This window comes from Gigantopelta aegis, chromosome 6 (assembly GCF_016097555.1).
Source record: "Gigantopelta aegis isolate Gae_Host chromosome 6, Gae_host_genome, whole genome shotgun sequence".
Lineage (NCBI taxonomy): Eukaryota > Metazoa > Mollusca > Gastropoda > Neomphalida > Peltospiridae > Gigantopelta > Gigantopelta aegis.
The window spans coordinates 22,952,728-22,980,507 of record NC_054704.1 but is presented as its reverse complement, the minus strand read 5'-3'; the positions used below and the strand labels follow the sequence as shown (position 1 = coordinate 22,980,507).

General features: G+C 39.8%; 1 protein-coding gene across 1 annotated transcript; it reads right to left on the bottom strand.

Annotated features, from left to right (window-relative positions):
• Positions 1-76: 76 nt before the first annotated feature.
• On the bottom strand, positions 77-27,780 carry LOC121374426 (uncharacterized threonine-rich GPI-anchored glycoprotein PJ4664.02-like). Its single transcript, XM_041501527.1, has 7 exons — positions 27,720-27,780; positions 26,388-26,486; positions 14,886-15,080; positions 7,736-7,921; positions 6,995-7,174; positions 5,013-5,195; positions 77-3,057 (listed from the first exon to the last, which is right to left on the bottom strand). Exons 1-7 carry the CDS (start codon positions 27,778-27,780, stop codon positions 1,991-1,993), a joined length of 1,971 nt encoding a protein of 656 aa, XP_041357461.1. The 3' UTR covers positions 77-1,990.

The following is a 27,780-nucleotide window of genomic DNA, read 5'->3' as shown; positions in this document are numbered from 1 at the left end:
GCTACTCTTTTTCGATTAGCAGCAAGGGATCTTTTATATGCACCATCCCATAGACATGATAGCACATACCACGGCCTTTGGTGTACCAGTCGTGGTGCACTGGCTGGAGCGAAAAAAAAGCCCAATGGGCCCACTGGCGGGAATCGAACTCAAACCGACCGCGTATCAAGCGAGCCCTTTACCACTGGGCTTCGTTTCGCCCCTAAGGTCAATTTAAGTGCATAATTGCCGCGCGTACCCGTGTGCACTTGCGGTGATCTTAGCGCTAAGATCGCTTTGTGAAACGAGGCCCGGGTACGTCCTTCCTTCCTTCACTTGTAGTCTAATTACAGCAGATATTGATTTACTGTAATATCTAGTTTCCCAATATTATGTACATAACTTACTGTGTTTTACTGTAATATAGAGTTCCCCGATATTATGTACATTACGTATTGTGTTTTTTGTTAAATTCAACAGAAAGCTAATTGAATCTCACAGTGTTCTTGCAACAAGAGACGATCGTGTATATATTATTCAAGACAATCATGGTTATTAAATTACATTTATACTTGTACAATAATTTGTGTTGCGTATTATTTGCTATTGATTTTGCTATCTCCATCCTGTATCACTAATTTATTACTCATACGGTGAAATCATCCGATCATATTGAAGTCCCACTAGAAAGTGAGATGTCACATGCTGGTTTGAACAAATACATGCATGTTGTCCGTTTCCATTCTTTGTAATAGGTTTGCTGGACTACAGTTTTTGGAATACGATTGTAGGGTAATACAATCCAACAGAGCATTGAAATCTAATATAGCATTAAAGGTCATATGTCAAAGTTAAAACTACAATATTTTGTTACTTTCACATTTATTTGTAATAAATAACTACAAATTAATCGATCCCACGCATAATCGTTCCATAATTAACTCAAGAATAATAATTTTTAAAAGTATTGTACAGGGCCCCGTTCCACAAAGCGATCTTAGCGCTAAGATTACCTTAAGTGTATATGTTAGGTGTGCAGTTACGTTGATCTTAGGGCTAAGGTCGCTTCGTGGAACGGGGCCCTGGACGACAAGAGGGGTTTCCCGAATAATTTGTGGTTAAATATAGCATGATCACCATCTTTGTTTCTTTGTCAGTTGTCTGCAAAGAATTATCGAAAGAACTTGGGTGTTTTGAATGTGTACGCATAAAACAGTGACGTCACAAGTTAAAGCGTGTGACACACTCTCAAGATTCCCTCTAAAATACTTGTTTTCCCTACTAGTAAATGGAATTATTCGGTTGTACTTATTTATAGGCATATAACTGAAGGTATAAACTTGTTTTAAAGCAAAAATTAATAAAATAAACTGACATCGCACCTTTAAAATGTATGTCCATCGTATGTCCTCATGAAGTATTTGTCACTCATTTGCAGCCTGTGATACAGGAAACATATTTGTCCTGGGATATAAACCTGATACGAAACTGAAATATTCTTCTTTTGTCACTTGTTTATAGAGTTTGTGATACATGCAACGTATTTCACCAGGGATATAAACGGGATACGAAACTGTAATATTATTCATTTGTCTCTTGTTTATAGAGTCTGTGATATATGAAACGTATTTCACCAGGGATATAAACCTGATACGAAACTGAAATATTCTTCATTTGTCTCTTGTTTATAGAGTCTGTGATACATGCAACGTATTTCACCAGGGATATAAACGGGATACGAAACTGAAATATTCTTCATTTGTCGTTGATACAGAACACGTACAGTTTGTAAAACGGTTCTCGAATATTTCGACAAATTGTGACTTGGATCGTTTTTCCCCTGAACTCTTCATATTTTCATTTCTGAAAAAAGTGGGATTGTGCCTTTAAATTGTGTTAGTTTGTGAAACGGTTCTCGAATATTTCACCAACGTGTGGCTTAGATCGTTTTTCTCCTGGACTCTTCACATGTTATTTTCTGAAAAAAGCGGGATAGTGCCTTTAAATTGTGTTACAGTTTGTAAAACGGTTCTCGAATATTTCGACAAAAGAGTCGCCTCGTGTCGTGGACTATCCGCGGGAAATCCAGTAGAAATATTACACCAAAGAACGACAGCATGAACAAGATGGATACAGAGCCTATAGCCACCGCGCCTTTAGCTTCAACTATGTTGGTTTGTTTAAATTTCTTAGATTTTTTCAGATCCAGTGGTGTACGTGTACTCCCGTTGGTTCCAACATCCGGTATACGCGTCCTACACGTACATAACGTACACCTGTCTACTGCTGAGGTCAGCGACATGAGAATGGGGTTGAAATTTGAACTTAATGGCGCCAGTATAGTCGTGGTCGTTGAAAGTGGTGACAATGACGTAAGCGAAGGGGTAGATACACCAATAATTGGCGGTGTCGTAGATGTAGATGTAACAATTACTGACGAGGTTATAATTGGTATTACTACTGTTGTAGGTGTAGATATAGAAACTGGTGTCGATGCTGAAGGAGTAGATGGTATCATAGCTGTCTGTTGACTAATTGTTGGCGAAATCTTTGATGATGTATCCAGGGTCCCTGTGGTCAAAGTCCCATTAGATGATGACGATGTTGAAGGAGTAGATGGTACCGTAGCTGTCTGCTGACTAATTGTTGGCGAAATCTTTGATGACGTATCCAGGGTCCCTGTGGTCAAAGTCCCATTAGATGATGACGATGTTGAAGGAGTAGATGGTACCGTAGCTGTCTGCTGACTAATTGTTGGCGAAATCTTTGATGACGTATCCAGGGTCCCTGTGGTCAAAGTCCCATTAGATGATGACGATGTTGAAGGAGTAGATGGTACCGTAGCTGTCTGCTGACTAATTGTTGGCGAAATCTTTGATGACGTATCCAGGGTCCCTGTGGTCAAAGTCCCATTAGATGATGACGATGTTGAAGGAGTAGATGGTACCGTAGCCGTCGGTTGAACAAGTGTTGTCGGAGTCTTTGATGACGTATCCAGGGTGTTATTGGTCAAAATCCCTTCAGAATATGATGACGTCGGTGATGTAGCATTTATTGTTGAATTTTCTATCGAGACAGCTGAAACATTAATAAAAACGAAATCAACACAGTGTACTCGCTGATTTGTTTCTCTCCACGGTTGGGGCGGGAGGTAGCCCAGTGGTGAAGCACTCGCTTGATGCGCAGTTAATCTAGGATCGATCCCCGTCGGTGGACCAGTTGAGCTATTTGTCGTTTCAGCCAGTGCACCACGAAGGGTATATCAAAGGGCGGGGTATATAAAAGATATCTTGCTACTAATGGAACAATGTAACGAGTTTCCTCTCTAAGACCATATGTCGGAATTACCAAATGTTTGACATCCAATAGCCGATGATTAAAAAGTCAATGTGCTCAAACTGTTTAACTCTCCACGGTTAGTGAAAAGTATATTCGAAATGGAGTCATTAAAATTGCCGATATCACTTCTACCAAAGACGTCACAGTCCAGAGATACACTTCACTGAACTCTCGCAAATTTGCGATCAAGCAATGCAGTGGGAAAATACACGCAAAGAAAATGCGATGTCGCTTACGAGAGCTTAAGAGAGCTTTGTCAAGTAGGTCCCAGGGCTCTACCAGCTGAACTAACAGGGGACACACACACACACTCTCATAAAAACTCTGGTATATCAAATGCCGTGGTATGTCCTACTCTGTCTGTGGGATGGTGCATATCCCTTGCTGCTAATCGAAAAGAGTAGCCCAATACGTGGCGACAGCGGGTATCCTCCCTCAATACCTGTGTGGTCCTTAACCATATGTCCGACGCCATATAAACGTAAATAAAATGTGTTGAGTGCGTTGTTAAATAAAACATTTCCTTCTTCCTCTTTTTCTGTCTCTGTTTCTGTCTCTCTATCTCTTTTTTCTCTCACTATCTCTCTCTTTCTCTCTCTCTCTCTATGTCCCTCTTTCTCTTTCTCTGTCCCTCTCTCTCTCGCTCTGCCTCTCTCGCTCTGTGTGTATATATATATATATATATGTGTGTGTGTGTATATATATATATATATATATATATATATATATATATATATATATATATATATGTATGTATATATATCTGTCTCTTTCTCCCTCCCCCTTCCTTCCTATCTCTCTATTTTTCTCTGTCTCTCCTTTTCACTTTCTATCTCTCTCCCTCTCTCTCACTATCTCTCTCTCACTCTCACTATCTCTTTCGTGCTCATATCCATCTAAGTTACACATAAGCTCTCTAAAACACATACGTCAACAATATTTTTATTAAAAGTTTGGCTACGAAATATTCAGTACACATTATTCTTTTTAATTACTATCTACACGAGGAAATGAAACACTTAGAAATATACCAACATGTCCAACAAAAGTTGAAAATTTACCTTTTATGATTTATTTTATTTAGTATTTTTAATATAAAAAGTACACCTTCGACTTGTTCGGCATAATGTACCATGCGCTAGTGTGTATGAGACTGAAGATTTAAAAAATATACGTTTGATCACCTTTTGTATATATATATATATATATATATATATATATATGCCACACACTGATGTAGCCAGAATTTTATATTGGGAACACCCAGGCAGCCACGGGGGAAGCAAGTAGACACGGGGGGGGGGGGGGGGGGGGGGGGGGGGGGGGGGGGGGGAGGGGGCTGACTGAGATCGAGGGCGCCAGTCTCTAGCGGGATTTACTACAAATAATTAAAATATAATAATAATTTTGATTCAGTGCCTGCCAGGGTAGTGTGAGATGGGGTGGAGGAGCCACCCACAGTGTCTATGAGTCGCGTCATGTGATGACAGACAAATACAATAGATATGAAAGGAAAAGAGAGGCGCCAATGTTTGTTTGTTTGTATGTATGATTTTATAAGATTTAATACTGTAAAACAAAGGTTTGATTGGGGGGGGGGGGGGGGGGGGGGGGGGGGCATTGCCCTCGTGGTCCTCGCTCGTTACGCCACTGCCACCACCATCAGTGTACCACAGAGCAAAGTTGACATTCACCTTGACATTGAAGATCTTCTCCCGTCAACAAGCCGCTTTCACTGCAGGATCTTGATGTATTTCCAGAAAGCACGCTATATCCTCGGTCACATGCGAACGTCACATTATCACCATAGTGAAGATACTCACTGCTAGAATACACCAGGTGGCCATTTGTGACGTTAGGGAAGTTACACTTTATTTCTGAAATACAATCCACTGCTTCATATACACACCAATTTTATAACATTCATAATAAAATCTACGAAAGAAAGAAAGAAATGTTTTATTTAACGACGCACTCAACACATTTTATTTACGGTTATATGGCGTCAGACATATGGTTAAGGACCACACAGATTTTGAGAGGAAACCCGCTGTCGCCATTACATGGACTACTCTTTCCGATTAGCAGCAAGGGATCTTTTATTTGCGCTTCCCACAGGCAGGATAGCACAAACCATGGCCTTTGTTGAACCAGTTATGGATCACTGGTCGGTGCAAGTGATTTACACATACCCATTGAGCCGTGCGGAGCACTCACTCAGGGTTTGGAGTCGGTATCTGGATTAAAAATCCCATGCCTCGACTGGGATCCGAACCAATTACCTACCAGGCTGTAGACCGATGGCCTAACCACGACGCCACCCAGGCCGGTAAAATCTACGAATACATAATATATACACACACATTTCACAACATGGCATCGTAAAATCCACTGCTTCATGGTAAAATCATTGTAAAATCAACGAATTATATACACACCAATTTCATAACATATCATCATAAAATGTACGAATTCATATACACACCATTTCGCAACATAGCATCGTAAAATATATGATATGTATATGTATATGTATATGTATATGTATATGTATATGCAGAGAGAGAGAGAGAGAGAGAGAGAGAGAGAGAGAGAGAGAGCATAGAAACCAATCGCTATGTGTTATTCTCATATACTTTACAGTAAGACAAACAAGTGGATGTTTCGGGTTTCAGGTGGGGGTAGGGGGTGGTATCACAGGCTTCCTCCAGTCCCACGAGCTTTTTGTAGCAACCAATAAAAAGAGTATATCGTATACGAAGACTCTTCCTTTAATTAATTCAGACAGTTCCCGACATTGCTCAATTCCCAAGTAATGGGTCACCACTGCCAATTCACTTGAAGTCTTAAGCGTTTGTAGTCATATGTTGTCAAGTATAACTTATGTATAACATTGTGAATATTATTTTCTCACATACACACACTGGTTCCTATCCAGTCCATTACTGTCGCCTGTTCTAACAACATCTTCGGATTGGATTCTAAAACCCTCGTGGTATACGTATACGGCCACGTCACCAAACGCAGACATAAACGACACATCGTTGGCAATGACGCCTTTGCTAAAACTAGGCTCAGACTGTTAACTGCAACGACGACATTGCCCAACTCAGCGGTTGCATTGTAATATGCCAGCTTACGATGTGTGCGCTCAGATTAACAACTAATCGGTCGTAGGACTTGCATACGGGAAACTCGAGTTGTAACAACGCCCAGACTAGCGACTGGACAGTCATAGAAGTCGTGACAGCAGAGAGTTGGCCAACTGTTAACGCCGATTTTGATCATTTAAATTAGAAGTTCTTACATTTTAATATTTAAAATATCAATTTTCGTACATCTGAAGTGGTTCTGGTCATCTAGGTTTTTACAATACCCCAAAAAGCTTTTTTTTTATATATAATTCTAAAAACACACGTTCGTCTGAGAAGTAATGGTTATAGGGACAGCTCTAGTTATTTTTAGAGGTATTTCCCTATTTAAACATCACAGACTTTTGCTTCTCGCTGTTATACCCTTATCCAAATGTGTGTTGCAGGTTTGTATATTAACTAAACTTAGTGTCGATTTTCACAGATTGAAACTAGTGTCTGCTCCTTTATATCAAAAGATTACTATACAAATAATTTTAATAAATTTATTTATGAATTAAAATGAGTATATGCAAAAATCATACCTGAACAAACGATGTCTTTTCCTATCCATACACCGTTGGAGTCACAGATCTTCGTACCGTTGCCCGCGGTCCTGAAGAAACCTGGCAGGCAGGTGTAGACTATAGCCTGGCCTAGGTAACCGCCTACATTCGTCATGCCCGTCGTGTTCCATATAGCAGGAGGTGATCCACACACCTTTGCTGAAGCAAATATAAATTAATGTTTAAGAGAACCAATTTCGTAAACTACATTACAAAATATATTTTTCTGAAAAGAATAATAATAATGCTGAGCATATAATATAATATTAATTGTTTAAAACCATCATATACTGAAACAAATATAAATTAATATTTACAAGAAAACTAATTTCGTAATCTACATTGCAAAATATATTTCGAATGAAGCATAATAATGGTGAACATATACACATGTAACATTACTTGTTTAAAACCATCATACCTAATCTCACGATGTCCTTGGCCTGCCACGAATATAAATTAATATCTAGGAGAAACTGCTTTCTTAATCTACATAATAAAATATATTTCCTGTGAAACAAAATAATGTTGAGAATGTACCGTATAATATGTAATGGTTTAAAACCACCATACCTAAACATACGATGTCCTTGCCCTACCACAAAATATAAATTAGTATTTAGGAGAAAACTAATTTCGATATCTACATTATAAAATATATTTCCTGTGAAGTATAATAATGCTGAGAATGTATAATATAATTGTTTAAAATCACCATACCTAAACACACGATGTCTATACCCTTCCAGTAGCCTTGCGAAATGCATGTTTTTCGGTTTTCTCCACCTGCTTGCAGAAATCCCTCTACACAGGTATACACCACGGTCTGGTCCAAATAGCCACTCTCAACAACCGGATTCACTGTCGAACTCTGCACTTGCTGGGGTGCCTTTTTGCAAACAATTTCTGAACAAAATAAATGACCCCTTTTAAATATCTCTATGAGTTTAATTAAATAACGGGTTGATGCAACAGATATATAACCAGTCCATTGGTTTAAGACCAAACATGTATTTATTTATTAATCATCGGCTATTAGAAACATTTAGTAATTTTGATATATAGTCTAAGAGAGGAAACCCGCTACATTTTTCCATTAGTGACAAGGAATCGTTTATATGCACCATCCCACAGACAGGATAACACATACCACGACCTTTGATATACCAGTCGCCGTGCGCTGGATGGAATGAGAAATAGCCCAATGAGCCCACCGACGTATATCGATCCTAAATCGACTTCATATCAGATGAGCTCCTTGGTTTAAAAGTTTGTTTGTTTTGTTTAACAACACCACTAGAGCACATTGATTTATTAATCATCGGCTATTGGATGTCAAACATTTGGTAATTTTGACATATAGTCTTAGAGATGAAACCCGCTATATGTTTTCCATTAGTAGCAAGGAATCTTTTATATGCACCACCCCATAGGCAGGATAGCACATACCACCATTAATATAACAGTCGTGGTGCACTGGCTGGAAAGAGAATTAGCCAAGTGGGCCCACCGATGGGGATCGATCCCAAACCGACCGCGCATTAAGCAAGCGCTTTACTACTGGGCCACGTCCCGTCCCCTCCTTGGTTTGAGACAAAGGCAAATATTGCATTGATGTATCCCAGGGTCAAATTAAATATATTTTCCTGTAAATTACTGATTTATCTGTCTTGCAGAATCCAAGAAAACAAGAAATAAAATTCTCCACAGTAAAAAGTATTTCGAAAAAGCCGGGATGTTTTCATTTAGTTTCTATATCAAAATGATGACACCATATTTCAGTATCAATCGATCTGAATCATCTTAAAATGGCATAAATAATCAATCATCAACATTCTAAAGACCCATTGCCCATAAGTGTCGTGAAGATTGCTACAAGTTCCCATTCACTGAACCAACACTTAACTTAATAGTATATGCAGTGTACTCAACAGTAATTTTGCTTATTAGAGAGTACCTTGTACCTCGACGGTCCTGGATGGAGTTGGTGACTGTTTAATTAGTGCCACCCAATGGAACGAGTGATGCGTGCTGCGCTATATTATGTGAGGTCTATATACTCTCTATACTACTATACTACAAGTACAAAGACGACATATTATACAGCAAATCGCGCATGACTCATTTCACAGAGTTGCACTAATTAAACACCCAACAAACTCCAACCAGGACTCGAACGCCCATGCTTTTTTAAAATTTACTAGACGTTTTCATCATTACATGCTGTTTTTGAAAATTGTGACTATGGATCGTCTTCAGTGTTCGTTCCACTCCGTTGATCATCGCCCTCGACTCTGTCACGTCCACACATGATTTTAAAATGGTCAGGTAGGTTCTTTTAAAACGATTTTAAATTGAAGCGAAATGCACTCTAGTGTGATCTTGTCAAACTCTTTGAACAATGTCACTATCAGTTGATCACATGGAAAGTTGTTGGTTTTTTATGAGTAACAAAAGTGTTTTACATTACAGACTTATGCTAGTTTCAGACTACCAACTGTCACGACGGAGTTTGCCAAGTCGCCGATCTCTCGACTTCTACGACTGTCCGGTTGCTAGTCTGAGCACTCTTACAACTCGATTCTCGTCATATACAACTGTTACGATAGATTAGTTGTTAATCTGAACACACCCGCCGTAAGTCGGGAGTTGGGAAAATTACAACACAACTGCTGAGTTGGCCAACTTCGTCGTGACAGCTGATAGTCTGATCCTAGCATTACTGGTTTACCTGTTATGTCATAAAAAAATGTCACCATGTACAATGCAAATATGTGGTTTAATTTGGTTTTATATAAAAACTTGTTATTTAAATTTCAAAACTTGCTATTTACAAAAAAACACCCAAAAAACTATTAAATAAAAACGAACTGTACATACAAAATTACCTTTAGCATATAAACAATTTACTGTTGAAATAGAAACTTCCAGTTTACTCAAAGACTTGTTGTGCATGTATAAATTGGCTAAAATCACATATACATGTGCCGTACTTAAGCGGCCCTCACATATCGGTCGCGGAGCCCGCGCGACTCCTAATGCCTCGGTCACATAATATGATGCTGCCGCCGCACGGTTCTGCGGTCTGCGGTTTGTAGATGGGATTTTTACAAATCGTGCGGCTTTGCGGGCTGCGGAAGCAGTGTTCACAAATGTTACGGGGTCCGCACGGCAATCGTAAACGTCATAAAATCAAAATGCGTGAGGAGACCGCAAGGTGCTAGTTAACAAACCGCGAGGCGCCCTCACGGCGACCGCAAGGCAATCGCAAGGATCTGCCTCAGTCGTAATCTCAGGTGTGCCAGGCGCTGTCTCTGTGATGGAATCAACGCCATCTTGACGATCTGGCTAGTCATGTCATGTCATAGGGTTTTACGTGCACATTCAGAACAAGCTGTTGTAGCGCACGCCTGTCGTGGGCGCTAGAGCCGGCCTTGGCCGGCTCCTCCGTCCATGACAGGAAAGGTGGGAGAGGGGAGAGGAGGGACCGCCTGCACTGGCAGGTGCAAGGGAGCACCAGCAGCCCGATCAACTCGGTAGCAGGCGGGTGGGGGTGGTGGTGGTGCTATGGAATTTGAATGGAGCAGTTAAATGCCAAAGAGAAAAGGGTGCGCAATTTTGATTGAGGGAATTTGGCGCAATTTCGAACGGTCGGTCGAAAGGTAAATGGCCGATATTAGTGAATCGAGAGTAGCTCGTTAATTTTAGACCTTTACGATGCTGTGGTGTCTCCCTAGGTTGCCCATATGGCGCTTATAAGGGCCTGGCCGCTTCTGGTCGAGGCATCACCAAGTACCAAGTTATTACCAGCAGCAAGTATTGGGGGTTTGGGTGGGGAAGGCCGATATTCTTTTGTTCAGCTTCCCCCGGGTGCATTGCAATTGTGTACTCGAAACTTCTTTTGTCCGGTTCCTTATTAGAGTACGTGCTGGGTCATTAAATGGGGGCGGGTGCATTGTTATCATTAGTTAATGCACCCTGTGTACTGATGCAGTGAGCGTGTAGTCTGTGTGTGAATCCTACTTTTGTGTTACGGTTGTACCTATTGTCTTAAGTCCCTATTCTAGTGAGTTCAACGGTCATTCATGACCACCCATCCCCCTCCGTCCTTGTATAGCATTGAATACAATGACGGAGGGGGAGTTAAACTAGCCTAGCTATCTAATTTGAAGGGTTAAACCCTTATAGTGTAGGTATTGGTTTAAAAGCCTAGTGCTTGGCATACTTAACTTTATTACCAATGCAATAAAACGAAACTAACGGTGGCATGTAGCAATTGTATACATATATGCACCGATTTAGGTACTTAGTTTGAAGAATTTTGATTCCCGCCCCCTAAATATAGGATTTTAGTAGGCTTACTTGGTTTGTCTTCAGGCAATCTGGATAGTTGGGTATCGGTTTTCCTGCATGTCTTTGCTTCTGGAACCCTAGTTGACTTACCTTAGTTAGCTGGGATGGAATGCATCAGTAATAAAAAATTAAAAAAAAAAAAAAAAAAACATTGTGCGGGTGCAAAGACAAATTCGTGCAGTTTATTTACAGTTAGGTGTAGTGGGGTTCTTGATCCGTGATTGGCTGGATTGGACCAATGAGAGTGCTGCAAAAAATAGGCGATAATTAGTGGTGTCCTATCTTGGTTGATTATCTAACAATGTTGATTGGCTGGTTAATTAGCCAATTGGGTTACTGCGGCTTCGATCCTGTCTTAGTGAGAAAGAAAGAAAATAATAATAATAATAATAATTAAAAAAACCTAAAAAAACAAAAACCAAACACCAAACAAACTAATGTGTCGTTAGCGGGTGGTGTATGCCAGTTGTCAAACACGAGCTTCAGAACATGAACATATTTACAGTAGAATAATATGGTTATCGTGGTTAGGTCTGGATAGCATTGGCATATCTAATGGTTATTAATCACTCGCTACCGTCCCGCCGTTAATCCCTAGGTTGGAGTGCCTGGTCGAGTGCTTAAGGTCGCTCTTCCATCCAAGGGATGTACAGGCGGGTAGTTTTGAGTAATTGTTAATTTATATTGCTAAATTTATGCCAGCTAATTTGGTTGAGTATATGCTTTTACTTTTGTCGTTTCACCGTTCTCCCCCCGGGTTGGAATACGTGGTCTGTTCGAGTGCGTAGGGTGGATGTTCCACCAAGGGGGTCACATATGTCACGATTCAAGCATTATCATATCTAGCGGTTATTAAATCATTCGCTACCATCCCGCCGTTGATCCCCGGGTTGGAGTGCTTGTTTGGTCGAGTGCTTAAGGTCGCTCTTCCGTCTGAGAGATGTACAGGCGGGTGGTTTTTAGTAATTGTTAATTTATTGCTGAATTTGTGCCAGCTAATTTGGCTAGGTATATGCTTTTACTTTTGTCGTTTCACCGTTCTCTCCCCGGGTCGGAATACGTGGTCTGTTCGAGTGCGTAGGGTGGATGTTCCATCCAGGGAGTTACGGGTGTCACGAGTTAAGCAGCGTATTAATTACTTATCTTAATTATAGATCGTTGGTCCCCCGGATTGGAGTGCATGTCGGTCGAGTGCAGAAGGTCGCTCTTCCCTCCGGGAGACGTACAGGCGGGTGGTTGCGATCATTTTCTAATTTTAGTTTTTAACTTTATGACTGTCAGGAGCCCGATGGGTGTGCTGCGGTTTCCCATCCTGCCTGCGATCAGTCGGGTTGGTGGTCCACGTCGACCGAACGCTGGCAAGGCAAGTAAAAGTAAAGTAAAGTTTGTTTTATTTAACGACGCCAATAGAGCACATTGATTTTTAATCTTATCATCGGCTATTGGACGTCAAACATATGGTCATTCTGACACTGTTTTTAGAGGAAACCCGCTGTCGCCACATAGGCTACTCTTTTTTACGACAGGCAGCAAGGGATCTTTTATTTGCGCTTCCCACAGGCAGGATAGCACAAACCATGGCCTTTGTTGAACCAGTTATGGATCACTGGTCGGTGCAAGTGGTTTACACCTACCCATTGAGCCTTGCGGAGCACTCACTCAGGGTTTGGAGTCGGTATCTGGATTAAAAATCCCATGCCTCGACTGGGATCCGAACCCAGTACCTACCAGCCTGTAGACCGATGGCCTGCCACGACGCCACCGAGGCCGGTGGCAAGGCAAGTACGTGGCACTTATAGTTTTGGTTTGGTGGTCTGGACGAATTGATATACTGCTTTGAAGGTTTTATGTTTTAGATATTTATCAGGGTTAAGTAAAAAGTTAGGTGTAATTGGTTTATTGTGGTTGGCTTCGGTTATTGATTCTATCATTAGTTTTCTCTGGCTGTTGTTAGCGTGCAATCCAGGAGATAGTGTGTCATGTCTTCCCGGGTGCCACACACAGTTAGGGTTTTTATTGGTGAAAGAGCAGCTGTTGAGCTGCGAAGATTTACCTATGCGCAATTTAGTAATTAATCTGGCTAGTGTCACAGCAGGCAATATATACCTCTTCAGAAAGATGATCGTACGGCGGCCGCCAACTCTACGGTTGCCGTTAGGCCATCGTACGGCAGCCCTAAAGTCACTGTACGGCCGCCGTACGATATTTTGAACATCGCACGGCCATCTCACGGAGGCCCCAAGATCACCGTGACGTGACAGTAAGGAGGCCTCACGGTTGTTGCGGCTGCCGTACGATTTTCTAGGCACACCAGACAGGGTAAAAACCACCGTACAGTGACCTTGCGATACTACATGCGGCGGGGTTGCTGCCTACGGCCTTGCGATTTCCGAAAAAAAAACAATAATGTCAAATTTAAACAATCGTATTCTACTGTGCGGCCACCGCACGGTTATGGCAATTTTGGGAACTTACGGCCGCCGCCAACACGCCGCAGGCCATTTGTGACCAAGGCATAAAACAGGCCTAAAAAGGGCATTTTCGCGAGGCGTCCGGCCGAACCCCGCGGGCGTGAAAACCTGACTCCTAAATCTGCGATTTTTCAAGCGCGATTTTAGGTCGTGGCAATCCTGTAGACACGTCGCTAGGGCCCCGCCCGGCGGCCTGCCGGAAACCGACCGGTGATCTGGCGGCCGCCTGAAGATTTTGACGAAAATTACTGGGGGAAAATCCTCACGGCCGGGCGCCCCGCTGGTCCCGACCGCCCATCCCCCCCCCCCCCTCACCCCCGGCGGCTTCTAAACGGCCCCCACGCGGGCCCCAACTGCCACCCCAAGATTTGGGCCCTGGAATATATATAGTCCCTGGATTTGGCATTTCATTCGAGGCGCGGACGCCGGTGGGAATCCCGGCATCAATGGCCAGTCGCCCGGCCGGACTCCGCCAGGACGCCTACCGATTTGTTCTTTGATCAGCCGGCGCCCGCCAGATTATCTAGCGGTGTCCGCCCGACGCCCTGGCAGCCGCACTGTCTCCACTGCTAACCAATGTTCAAAGGGCACCGCCTGGGCTCCGTCTAATATGTGAGGGCACACGTCGCAGACATGAAATTCACCCGATTCATCCACGAGCTCTAAATACCCCGGCGACTCCTGCGATTAGAAAACTCGCGCGGACGCCGGCTGATACGCGAGGGCCGCTTTATGTAGACTTGCATACACATTCGCAGTTTTATATGAACTTGCATGCAGACTTTTAGTGTTTTCATACAAATTTCTGTGACATACCAATTTATTTTTCCATAACAAATACTATTGATATTCCAGTTGACTTTTTAAATACAAATGTAATCTTCACATACAAAGCTGCTGTTGACATACAATCACAGACAAGTTACATATTATGATCTAAACGTGATATAATATGCAAACTTACTATCAACATATAGACAAAGGTTGTGTTTACATACAAACAGGTTTACATTCAAATGTTTTCAAATAAAAATTAACTGATTTACTTCTACAAAGAGTGTCGCTGAAGCCATCCCATCCGCCTGATGTGTTACAAACTAGAATTCCGCCATTGGCAGCTTCCACGTAGTCATATAAACAATCGTACGCTATGGTGTCTCCGGGCAGAAACAGACCGCCAGCCCTAGGGTGGTAATCTTTCAAGAATCCGTTTTTGACGGTTAGACCTTGACAATTCACTTCTGAAAGAAACATACAAAACTAGGCATTGACAAATTCTCCATTCATACCCCGTCGGTTTTCAGTTTTAGTAAGTTTGTTTGGATTATTTACACCACAGTGTCTAGTGCACAGTCGACCAGTCAGTCAGTCAGTCAGTCATTAATCATCAGCTATAATTTATTTAAAATTTGACAGTTCTGACACCTACTCTTCACAAGAAACTCGCAAATATTTTTATTAGCGAAAACGTACTTTTATACGCACTTTCCCCAGGGACAAGACAGCACATACCACGGCCGTTCATATATCAGCAACGAGGCACTGGTTGGGGTCATCTTTTTAGATTTACTGAAGTAATATATTAGTATTATGCATTCACTGACCTCAGTGCACGTCAGTCCCGTCGGTGGGCCCATTGGGCTATTTCTCGTTCCCGCCAATGCTCCATAACTGGTGTAACAAAGGCCGTGGTATGTACTATCCTGTCTGTGGGATGATGCATATAAAAGATCCATTGCTGCTAATCAAAAAGAGTAGCCCATGAAGTGGCGACAGCAGGTTTCCTCTCTCAATACCTGTGTAGTCCTTAACCATATGTTTGACTCCATATAATCGTAAATAAAACGTGTTGAGTGCGTCGTTAAATAAACCAGTTCCTTCCTTCCTTCCTTCCTTCACTGACCTCAGTGCACGTCACGTGACTTCTAGTGTGGGTGGGTAGATGGGGCCTTCGAGATGGGTAAATGATGGTATGTTAATTGCATTTGATCTTGATTATTATGCTTATATTATATTCCATTTAAGATTCAAGTACGCTGCCATGAGCACACATCTCATGTATCCGATATGGCTATCCAGGGCAGAGGTTAAAGGTTAGTTGTTATTGGTTAGCGAGAGAGCCGTCGATGTAGTGACATTACATATCACTAGTGAGTAGTAAAACCTCTGGGTAATTGTTGACGTGTTTCTATCAAACCCTGACTTCGCCAGAGCGTTTTGCTGACGACAAGGTCAAGGTCACGGTCAAGAGTTTTAACGTGGACGTTCAGAACAAGCTGTTGTCGCGCACGACTGACATGAGCACGTGTTGACTTACTTACAGGACCGGAAACTGCCGACGAGGATGTCGTTAAATAAACACGTTTTCTGTTTCTATATCATGTTCACCAGTGTTTTGCTCGTGGTTTAAGATGTTAAAAACTAATAACTATATCTGCATAAATGTGATATGGATATTTAGCACATGTTGTTATATAATATGATAATCACATAACTATATAATGATCTCTTGCTCAACTGTTCCGTTATTGAGACAGATATTTAAATAATCGATTCAAATAATCGACGAAACAGTGCTTCATAGCCTCATAGTGTCCCAGGTTATTCAATTATTATTTCTCAGTTGTCGATATTTTGAATAAGGCAATTTATGGACATAATGAAACATTAATCAAATAACAATGTTTTTTGCATAATGCGAGTTCTTTACCACTGGGCTACCGGTTTACGTCATATACATTAGTAAATGGATACCGGCCTTGGTAGTGTAGTGGTTCAGGCTGGTAGGCACTGGGTTTGAATCCCGGTACCGGCTCCCACCCAAAGCGAGTTTTAACAACTAACCTTTAGCCCACTGTCCTGGACAGACAGTCCAGATAGCTGAGGTGTGTGCTCAGGACAACGCCGTTGAACCGTAATTTGATATTAGCACGAAGACGAGTTAAAATTAACGAAATAGAAGTAAATGGATTTTCAAATAAAGATAGCTGGTTATGTTTGGGTGACATTATAATTATTATGTGCGTGTATAGTCAATAATATGGTTATCAAATGAAGTGTTTCCAAATTAGCGGCGCTGTTCTCGATGACCGCGCCCACGTTGCGCCGAAAAAATGTATTTAACTTCTTAGTGCATGTGGGAGTGTGTACAAAAATGGGTGTGTGACAGTGTGTAAAAAGGTGTGTGCGAATGCGTGCCTATCTGTTCACTACGTGTATTTATATCCGTCTGTGTATGTGTGTCGTGTGTATGAGTCGTGTGTGTGTGTTGCATGTGTGCGTGTGTGTGTGTGTGTGTGTGTGTGTGTGTGTGTGTGTGTGTGTGTGTGTGTGTTCTTCAGTTTGCGATATTTTGATACTTACAATTGAATAAATAATAGTATTTATCTCCAATATCAGTATTAGGCCTACAAGGTTTACATATGTTTTATTTAGGAATATTAAACCATGTACCTGTTTGCAGCGTTAATCTTAAATTTGACGTAGGCAGTTTAGTTATACAGTACCTACTTTGGTATGATAGTCTCGTCAAATAGGTGCTGAAGTAAACTTTGGTTTTTAATCATGTATAAAATTGGCCCTAGAAACATTTTATAACATCCGAAAAATTACTGTTGTATGAATTTATCGCAGAGATTTGTTTTAATTCTTGTTTATCGGATTTGAAATCGACATATTGATTAGTGTTCCCTTGTTATCGAAACTACTTCTCTTTTTTTACGAAATGGAGCCACCCGCATGACGTCATTACTAACACTCTATTGTGAAATTAAAGACATACTTTATGTTCTTGATTGAATGCACGAGGCAAGGGAATGCAGGGCTAAATCTTGACATATTCGAATACTTGAAAATACTATTTGAATATTTCGAATAACAACTTAGCGAGCGAATATTCGAATATTGGAATATTCGGACCGAACACTAATATATCTGATTATTTAGTGTGGAAATCCTTTTTAATGCTGTTTCAACCGTAGTTTATGCTATTACAAGCATTTGCTGTATGAGTGCTTTAAGGTCAAACAATTGAGAGATAGCTGAATGTGTTTTGAGGTTGTTTCTGCTGTTGCAATATTGTGAGTGTTTCGCTTGATTTCGTTGTGGGTTTTTTTTTGTTGTGTTTTTCTAGCTTGGTTTCTTGGAGGGTTCTGGGTGTGTTTGGTTTGGATTTGGAAACACAAATTGTTAATTTATTATTTATTAAATTACTGACACAAATGTAATTGTCAAAGGAAGCTACAATTAACAATCAAATAATATTTCCCAAGTGTATAAAAGATGGCATGGCCTTTAATGTGACTAAAAGCTAAATGAGTTTAATTCAACCACAACCAAGATACGGTGAGTTGCTAACAACATTGTAAACAACAACATCTATAATAATATGCAAAAACTAATTAATAAAAAATGAGTAAGCATGTGTATGGTGATTTGCACTCATTTATCATCTAAGCATCTCAAACAGGACAATAAAGAGATGTCATGCGTGGTTTATTAAATATTAAAATGAGTCGTATTGGTCCAAATATTAGCATTAGTGGAAATTTAATGAATGCATTATATCGCTTTTTAAAATGTTTTTCCCCAAGCTGCATCAAATGCGGAATTTTTACACGAAATAAATGTATCTTATCTTATCTTATCTTATCTTATATTATATTATATTATATTATATATATTATCTTATTGTTATAATATACATGTAATTAATATATTGTTTTAGAATTCCCACGCAATAAAGTTGAATACAGGAAAGAAGGAAACAGGAAAAAAGAAAACAAGAAAAAAAGAAGCGGAAAAAAGGAAACACGAAAAATTACAATTATTGGACAAATTTCCAACAGCAGTAAATCTTAACATGCTCACTGTAGTTTAAAAACCAATGCTTTGTTAATTTCAAGGTCGTTTATTATTTCAAACAATTGCTCTATTTTACTGTTTTTATTATTGTTATCAGTTAATAGTTACTCAAGAATACAATTCATTGTACACCACGTTGAGAAGAAATTTGAAATAAATTATTACAAAATTACAAAACGGCGTACTCGTTTGTTGAGAGTAGGAATCATTTGTTGGTATGTAAATCGGTTTACATTCCTGAGTGACGTCATTGTAATGCCACTATATCTTAGGGAAGTCATAGTTTATTTCAGAAAAAAGTGATAAAACAGTTGGAATTGGAATAGACATAACCCTACTGTGTCGCCAGTAAAACTAAATTTGCGACAATAAAACCACTGATATACGTCCGCAAATTGAAAAACACAGTAGGGTTATCCCCTAAATAATAAAGATGATTTCTAACTAATATACTTAAATGATAACTGTATCCTCATAGAAGACGCTTTTGGATAATGCATCAAATTTAAAACTAGAATACCTTTATTTATTAATTAATTAATTCACGTATTTATTTTCAACAACTGAGACACTTCGTAATCATTATATTTTGTATTTTGCAGGTTGCCTGGATACGCTGTCTACTACACTGGATGTGACAGATCCTGAGCCTGGTCGTCCTCACAGTGACGCGCCCGATGCCACGGATGTCATGTATACCAAGTGTCGCCACGGCATACGCAACCAAGCTACAAGCTCACTAGACACGCCATCACAGATCTACGCTCGGGCCACTGCCGACATTGGACCCGACGTACAATCTCGCCTACCACTAGAGGACAACGTCAAGCTTAGTTTACGTAACCAACGTAAGATGACTCCAGTACCACAATCTCTCGTCGACTTGTCGCTATCAGAGTTTCAACAGATCGTTGGCCCACATCCGGAGCCATTCCTTCTGTACGACAACGGACCCGAGGGCTCAAGCAGAATCATCGCTTTTGCTACAGAGGTAGGACTACGTCGACTGGCAACTGCTAGTACCATCTTCATGGATGGTAACGTTTCTATGGCTCCAGCTAAGTTTTCCAAGCTTCTGTATAATTGGCACCCAGGATGATGGGAACACCAATCTCCGACTTCGATGTACTCCGCCACTCTATCCACCTTGTGAATGGAATGCCCATGACACCACTCTAACCGACTGCCATCGTACAGACAACATCTGTGAAGAGTGGAACAACAAGTTTTTTCAGTATGGTAGGACACCACCACCCTTCAGTCTGGAAGGTTACCCAGTGGTTCCAGCATCAGGAATCCACTGTACGCATAGTAATCCAGCAAGATGCCGTTGGGAACCCTCCGAGGAAGTGCATCAACCATGGTCAAGCAGTCTCCAGAAGAGACTGAAGAACCTGTGCCAGGACCGTGTCAGTGTCTCGAAATCTATACCAGACTTTCTCAATGGTGTTGGACACACCATCCGAGTCACCAAGAGGGCTATTGAACTATTGAACATATGTTAATGAATTGTCAAAATATGCCATATGTCATTTGATGAAATCATGAAATTAATTTGCGATTTGTGTGGATTTTTTGTAAATTATTTGGCCTCATGAAGATCTGTTTCCTTCTTTCCGTTACTTTTTTTCCTATATATTTTCTAATGGTATACAAATAGAGAGTGGTCTAGACATGTATGATTTATAAAATATTAATAACAACTAATTCGGAATTTAAAGAGTTTTAAAAAACACTATCTTTCAGTGTTGACGAGTCAAATATATACGTAAGTCCAATGCAAGTCTTACTTCAACCAATAACAAGTCGCCTTTTAAATTAAATGACCGACCATATCACTGGAGCATGCGTATGTGTTATTTCAACTAAAGTAAAAGTTATTTTTGTACAAATATAGTGGTCATTGTAAGTTGATGGCCGTTATAGCAGGTTCAACCATTAATGTTTGTTCAAAAATAGTGATCGTTGGCCGAACTTGGCCGCATTGATCAGATGGCCGTTATATACAGGTAAAATAAAGAAGGAAATGCATTGGGTGGGAATTATGGTGGCCGTTATGGGCAGGTGACCGTTAGACCAGTATGTATATGTATCTGTATATGTATGTAATAATATATGTGCGTGTGCGTGTGTATGTATGTGTATATACTCTGGAGACTGGTTTTATATGCTCATCCATTGCATTTGCTTCTAAATGCATTAAGTTTATATATTATTTGTGATGTGAAATTAGTTTATATACTTGTTAATTTAATTCATAATAAAACAGTATTAGTGCTATAATTTTAGATTAATATTAATATATAACTTAAAGACTGCATAATAAATCACTCTTTATTACTTTTAAATATGATCCTTTTTATGTGTATCTATTCATATTTTGTTTATAGTTTGATGTATTTGACATTATAAAAAAGAAACTACTTATAAAGGCAATAAAGGAACATTGTGCTTATATTTATATTTTATTTAATTTACTTGTTTTTGTTATTTTTTTCTATATGAAAAGGAAAATTAAATACTAGTAAATGAAATATAATCAACAAAATGTGTGAAGTCGATTTATTTTTTAAATATGTCTTTGAATTATATTTATTGAAATAAAATTGTTTTATACCTATCAACTTATCATTACGTTTGTATAAAGGCATATATGCATTGCAGAAATGAATTCCCATAGTCTCCAGTAAATAGTGTTTCCCTCAGAATTTGGGGCGAGACGTAGTCCAGTGGTAAAGCGCTCGCTTGATGCGCGGTCGATTTGGGATCGATCCCTGTCAGTGGGTTCATTGGGCTATTTCTCGTTCCAGCCAGTGCGCTACGACTGGTACATCAAAGGCCGTGGTATGTGCTATCCTGTCTACGGGATGGTGCATATAAAATATCCCTTGCTGCTAATCGAAAAGAGTAGCCCAAGGTCCCAAATGTGATGAGTAAGCTAGGAGCTCAGAAATTCATTTTCTTTTTGGTGTACATATCGGTGTCACGTATACATTTTAATAATGGGGTTTATTATTAGTATTAAATTTGTATTGTTTCAAAACGTGGGTACAATTCAGTGTTGGTAAAGAAATTAACACGGTTTGTCCAGGATCCATTAAGGGCCTGGGGGAAACACTGAATAAGGACGTCTGCACGTAAAATGTAAGCGTTCGACGAAATGGTCAATCTGATATATATAGTCTGTCTGGTATAGGCCTACTATAGTATGTTTAAAGCACACTTTCACAGAAAAATTACGTGATCAATATCGAGGTTTGTTATCTTAAATTAATGTAATTTAGCGTCGGATGCTCCAAAGACTTTTCATCAAGCCATGATTGTTTTCGATTAGGGCAGTTGTCGGTATTCATTGTATATGTTTGTACTTTTCCGAGTTCCTACGTTTAACAATACTTTATGGACTAATATCTATATATACTCTTCAAAAAAAGAAACGCAAAAGGGTACAAATGGGTTATAACTCCGATTTTATGTTTCCTACCGGTTCATGCTTTGTGAATATAAGGTCATTGCATGTCCCAAACACATTCCCACGGTTACATTCGATAAAACGCAGCTACTGTACAATAAAGTTCCAAAATGTGAATATTCGCAAAAACGCAGCCACGTGCCAACCATGTCACCACTGCACGTGCGTTGTCTGCACGTGCAACATGAACACCGACAGTATAAAAGTGCAGGGTGTTCGCTTGCCTGGCCTCTGTATCTGGCCGACAGTTGACAATCCAGGACATGCTACGTCTCAGTGAACCGCAGAGAAACAATGCCATCGGCCGACTAGACGCAGGCGAATCCAGAACGGCCGTTGCCAGGGCATTCCATGTGTCCCCAAGCACCATCTCCAGACTGTGGGACCGTTACCAGCAACATGGATCAACACGTGACCTCCCTAGATCCGGTCGACCACGGGTCACTACCCCCGGGCAGGACCGCTACATCCGGGTACGCCACCTTCGGGAACGATTGACTACTGCCACCTCCACAGGCGCAGCAATACCAGGTTTGCGCAGGATATCCGACCAGACCGTACGGAACTGCCTACGTGAGGTAGGAATTCGTGCCAGACGTCCAGTTCGAGGTGTCATTTTAACACCACAACACCGTCGACTCCGACTGCAGTGGTGCCAGATTCATCGACAATGGCCTCAACTGCGATGGAGACAGGTGTGGTTCAGTGACTAATTAAATCAATTCTCCAAATGTTACGACAATGTGGTTTTGCGTTTCTTCTTTTGAAGAGTATATATTACTCTAAAAAGAAACGCAACCTTTTTATTTCTGATGGTACGACTACATCTTTATGTTTAAAATGAAATAAATTATGGCACATTATTCCATGCATGCCAAACAACATTAGAACGTAAGGAACATAAAACAAAAATGCAGCTTTCGACGTCGAGTTTAAATCATTTCATTTTTGTTCATGAGGCCTACGTGCACAAACCGTACACAAATTTATCGTGCTCAAAATGCACGTACAACACGGATGCACGTTGGTAGTGATAGGATTTTCCCTATTTATTTTAAAAACCAGTACAGACCTTAACCTCTCTAAACCTCTCTCTCTCTCTCTCTCTCTCTCTCTCTCTCTCTCTCTCTCTCTCTCTCTCTCTCTCTCTCTCTCTCTCTCTCTCTCTCTCTCTTCCAACTGCTCATCTTTGAAACAAATACTAGGCATGTGTAATTAATGACATTTCTAAATAGATGAAATTAAAAAATATAAATTATTGCATTCATTGTACTATGCCTAATAATAATAATTAAAACAAACAATTGTGAAATAAGAAAGATTTATATCGTAATAGTATATTGTACATAATGTTTTAAATAAAGTTTATTATGTTTTAAAATGTATTAATAAATTACATTTAATCTTTGTTATTTTTCCTAGAGTAAAGTATAAATAAATTAATTAATTTAAAAAATCGTCAGTGGATCGCAGGAACGCATCGCAGGTAGGCGCACACGAGACGCATCCGTCTGCGTCGAGTCTGCGTTTTTTAACGCAGACGCATGCGTTAAAAAAACGCTCGTCTGCGCCGGGCATTAGCGGCGGGTTGTTCAGGTCGGGTTTCCCTGACACTTGGCAGTTCTCATATCAATGCCTGCTTGTAACTACACATAAATGAGCTGTGACGACATACAAATATTTTATTGAGACTTATTATATTATTGATGAGGACATTGATATTTGTGCGACGGTTCATGCATGTTGTCATGGATACGAAGCTTTAGTTACCGGTACTGTATGTTGTTTGTGTTGCTGTTATTATTATTAGTAGAAGTATTGTTGTTTTCAATACTGTCAATATTATTAGTATTGTTTTTAACTACTTCTTACTACTACTACTACTACTACTACTACTACTACTACTACTACTACTACATTATTATTGTTGTTATTGTTGTTGTTGTTGTCGGTGTTGTTGTTGTGGTGGTGATGGTGCTTGTGTAGATATAGTCGAATTTACAGGGCCTTCAACACGCTCACAATTACACACACCGCGCACACACGCATGCACACACGCACACACACACACCACACACGCAAACACAAACACAAATACATACACGCGCGCGTGTGTGTGTGTGTGTGTGTGTGTGTGTGTGTGTGTATATATATATATATATATAATTAAACTGAATTTTCGGGCCATTTCTGAGTTCGACCTGGGGAAGGGGGTTGCACACCATGGCCCAAGGCCCCTTTAGACCAGAGCCTGTTCATAACACATTTCACTGTATTCTAACCTGTGCAGTTAAGCAGTTCGCACACCCAGAAAGTCAAACCGTCGCAACTGAGACGGTCGTCGCCTGATATTTCATAGAATCAACGTCTGCACCGGTACTTGGCAATGAACCGGTAATTCTTTGAATCGCTAGCAGCCTTCGCTGGTTCGTACATCACAAATGTCTGTATTTGTTCCTAGAGGTGGGTCTCCACGCGGGATTTCTCTAATATATATATATTATATAAAATTAATTCCCAAACGAGTTCCATAGATTTGCTGTGACATTAATGCAAATGTGATAATTTATTTATTATTCACAAACTATGGAGACAAACGTTACGTATAATTACTGTAATCGCTAGAGAATCGATGTTAATGACATTCAGTGAGATCAGCTATAAATATGCGCTGAATTACCCACGCAGTGAATACCGTACTTCTCATTTAGTATAGATATATAAGAATAAAACAATATGTATCTAGCATCCATTTATTTATTTATTTATTTATTTATTTATTCAAATAAAATATTAAAAAATTGTAATACTAGGTTCAAACTGTCAACTGTCACGACGAAGTTGACCGACTTGACGGTTGCGTTGTAATTTCGCCAACTCCCGACTTAGACGGATACGCTCAGATTAACAACTAATGGGTTATATGATGAGAATCGAGTTGTAAGATCGCTCAGACTAGCAACTTTGTGCCTGTAGTTGGTAGCCTGATCCTAGCAGTAATCAGTGCAAATTAAAATGTCAGAGATACATCGATGATGTCAACGTAAATGCTTAGTAACATAATTCAAAATATCCATGTATAGTAAGTACAGTTTAATGAATGAAAAATACATGAATAATTGTTTTTCCTGTTTTGTGATTTTATAAATCCCCCACCAGTCCAAATGGAGGGGACTATAGGTTTCGTCTCCGTCTTTCTGTCTGTCTGTTTGTCCCACATGTTGTTTTTCGGACGTTTGTTCACAATCCCTTAATATATTGAGCTGGTATTTTGTGTATAGCTTTATCATTTACTGTTACAGATCGGGCTTGATTTCCACTACAATGTACTAATTGTTTTGCAAAGGTGTGGCCCGTGAGTTTGGGAGATAAAAAAAAATAGTTGGGCCCGGTAGGGGACATACATTGATTCAGCAGTACTCTCAGAAGTTTTGTTTTGTATATTATGGCATTTCGTAACTGTTATGTAAGTTTCGCATTAGAAATACTCATATACTGAATTCTGATTCCGAATGACCCTTTACACAGAGAACCAGGGCTTCTGTCACACAACCTCCGAGTTCGCTGATTAACTTCTCCTGGATTCGTGTCTCAGTGCATTATCTTAACATCTTAATAATATCCTTTGGCTATGTTAGAGTTTGACAAATCCACTAATACATAGGGCACTAGCCAGAGCCTAGTTTCAGCCCGTGAAAATGGACACTATGTGTAATTAATCTATAAACCTACAACACATGTGGATAAAGGTACGATAGAGTGAAGCAAGAGTATGACGTCAAAACGGTTAAATACCCTTAAAAATAAAAATAAAACTCGACCCCATAATCGTTACTTCTCAGACACACGTGTGTTTTCAAAAATATGAAAAATGTATTTTGTGATATTAAAAATACCAGGATGACCAAAAATAATTCGGATGTACGGAAATGGATAATCTAAACAATAAAATCTAAGTAAATTATGATTTCGGTTATCAAAAACGGCTTTAATGGTGAAAATATTGTATCTTGTATTTTGGTTTGGTTTGGTTTGGTTTGTAATGTTTATTGTGTGTGTTTGTGTTTTGGGGTTTTGTATGTTATGTTGTTGTTTTGTTTGTTTGTTTGCTTGTTTGCTTCCTTGCTTGTTTGTTTGTTTATTACATTATGTTTGTTAATACTATCAGTAAATTTATTTTAAGCTAAAAAGGGGTTGATTTTGAATTACTTACCTTCTGCTGCTGTCACATTGGCCACTACGCCCAGTATCACAATAATACACAGTAACACACCCCAGGATACGTGAAGTGGCCGACGACGTACCAGTGTTTCTGAAACAACAATACATGTACTATAGTCCTGTTCAACTGTTTAGACCCTAAGTTGAAAACAAACCCAAACCCGACATATTTCATATACAATTCATCTTCTAAAATGCACGAAGTTGACTTATTTTGATTTTACAAAAATCTCTGTACGTTTTGAATGCAGGTTGTTTCTCCTATAAATAACTACGGCTATTTGCATAACAAAAGCATCACCCCATAGTGTGTTTCAAACTAATGTTCTTTTCCACCTTCCTAGCGGAATATATTGTAGTATGACCTATATTTACAAAACAATTTGGAAATGTAAGCCAGTAAACAATTCAGGCGCGGATTCAGGTGGCGAGTCCAGGTGACAATCCCCCTCTATTTTTTTCAAACAATATATATTACAGAATAAGCAAAAAAATTAAAACATATACCATCCACCTGTTCAAAAGCAACAACGGGTTTTGGACCCCCGCTATTGAAAAACTTCTGCGCCTTCTATTACGTTAATGTGTAATGTACTGATACAAAAATAAATACGTTTGGGTGCTATTGGGGATAAAACACTGTAAAGTAACTATGAGATACATTATAACTGTCAGGTGGTATGTCCATGAATAATATATAATATTTATTATTTACAAATGCACGGGCAAGTCTTCAGCTCCGCTGAAGGCCACGTTCCCTGATAGTGAGGGGGGTTGGGATGAGGTCTTAATCTCGTGATGTTCATTGTGACATATTGTATACACACGTGGCCAGAATATTGTATACACGCGATTGGTGGAGGCGAGGCCCTCTGCCCAACCCCACACCCACCTCTGGCTTCGTGTGTAGGTGTATTTTATATGGTTTATATTGACTGTCTCTGTTTTGTAATACACGTTTATATTTGTTCAATTGACAGGTTGTTTGATAGTGACTGATAATGAATGTCATGGGAATAAATAGTTTTCAGTGTTAAAGAGTTAATAAATGCATTGAACGTTGTATGTTTGATGGGTACGGATAAGCAACTTAATCACTCAACGAACTAATTTCTTCACCACTGTCTTCGTTAAGGGAGACTATTACAGGTGACATTTTATTTCTTATAAAACTATTTTGCTTTCTGAAATCTTCTTCGATCTTTATTACTTGTTTAGCGGCGTCAGAGAAGTTTGTAGATGTGACAGAGTTCAAACCAAGTGTCAGTTCTTTCCTTACCGTGGTAATTTCACCATCATTATGACGAGCTATGTGCCCTTTTACTTGACTCCAAATCAGTTCTATTGGATTCAGTTCCGAATGTCTTGACGGCAGTCTTAGGCAT